Source organism: Antedon bifida, chromosome 8 (assembly GCF_963402885.1).
Source record: "Antedon bifida chromosome 8, ecAntBifi1.1, whole genome shotgun sequence".
NCBI lineage: Eukaryota > Metazoa > Echinodermata > Crinoidea > Comatulida > Antedonidae > Antedon > Antedon bifida.
In genome coordinates this window covers 8431186-8432642 of record NC_136233.1, presented here as the reverse complement: position 1 = coordinate 8432642, position 1457 = coordinate 8431186, and the positions used below count along the sequence as shown (strand labels likewise).

The 1457-nt window shown below is 38.3% G+C and overlaps 1 protein-coding gene across 1 annotated transcript; it reads right to left on the bottom strand.

Moving 5' to 3' along the window:
* Nucleotides 1-242: 242 nt before the first annotated feature.
* On the bottom strand, nucleotides 243-1457 carry LOC144850107 (uncharacterized). The gene is made up of 2 exons (XM_078707305.1): nucleotides 350-1457; nucleotides 243-318 (listed from the first exon to the last, which is right to left on the bottom strand). The coding sequence occupies exons 1-2, from the start codon at nucleotides 1374-1376 to the stop codon at nucleotides 299-301; spliced, it is 1047 nt and encodes a 348-aa protein (XP_078563431.1). The 5' UTR covers nucleotides 1377-1457; the 3' UTR covers nucleotides 243-298.

The following is a 1457-nucleotide window of genomic DNA, read 5'->3' as shown; positions in this document are numbered from 1 at the left end:
CCTTAAGGCATAGGGAACCCGGTATGCTTTGCTAATAAAACATCAGCTTTAATACGCTTTAAAAGTCCCAGTTCCCCTTTAAACAGACCCTCATGCTTATCCAAGAGTTGTTTAAGAGCATCCTTACATTCCAATTTATTAACATAATTAGTGTGAAAACATTCTTGCCAATTTAACTTAATAACATTTAACCAGTCTCGCCCTAAAAGAGAATGTTTAGTATTAGCAACAACATACATGGATAAATAATGACATTGTGATTCATATACCACTTTAACACTGATTTTACCAAGGGGTTTTACAATCTCCCCCGTAAAACTAGTAAATGTTCGAGAACTCTCTTGCAAACGTTTATACTTAAAATGTTCTTTATAAGCCTGTTCAGATATCAAAGTTACTGCAGAACCAGTGTCCAATTCAAACTGAAAGTTCCGGTCATCCACATTCATATTAACACAAATAGCATCTGATGATTTAGTTGTTGTAAAAATAGGCAAAGGTAATGTAGTTTCAATATCACTATCGCTGTCATCCATCTCTACCGTACATACACCTTGTGACCTTTTGTAGCACACACGACTGATATGTCCAACTTTTTGACACACGTTACACTTCTTGTCTTTAAACCAACAATTTTGTTGATCATGTGATTTTCTTCCACACCGGTTACACATCTTACGTTCTTTATTCCCCTTTTTATGTTTATTGTTATTATTACTTCTACGCTCGCCGCTTCCATGTTTACCACCACTAGAGTATGCACTAATTGTATACACCTCTGTATTTATAGCAGACTCTCTCAGATACTTGGACTCATCCTTAGCACTTTCTCTCGCTAAAGCAACTTCTACTGCTTCATTAAAACTCAACTCAGCCGCACCTGCCTTTTCCATTAATTTCAATGACGTATTTTGGTCCCTCATCCCGCTTATAAACCTATCACGTAGTTGCTCGTCCAGCTTCTCGCCAAACTTGCAATTCAAACTTAAATGTTTCAAAGCAACTATGTATTCAGAAGTCTTTTCATCGGGACGTTGATTACGCTGAATAAACTTATGCCTTTCAGCAATGGTAATTATCGGCTTAGTAAAATGTTTCTTAAGTGTAGACTTTAATTCATCATATGGAATATCTTTGGGCGCCTTTGGGCTAACCAAGTCCCTCAAAATACCGTAGTACTTACGACCTATCGCGTTCAGGAAAATGGCTACCACTCTAGCTCCAACAGTACCACCTGCATCATCTGCATCCGGCTGTCCACGTAGGCCTAGTCCAATCGCCTCCACATAAATTTCAAACCGCTCCAAATAACAGTCAAAATTCTCGGCTTCATTATACTGCTCAAACATCGGCATATAATGGTCTTTAACGGCCATCCTCGTCGCCAAATGTTATGTTTCGTACACGTTAAAGACACTAACAACAGTACACAGGTATAATAGATACGACTCAGTCAG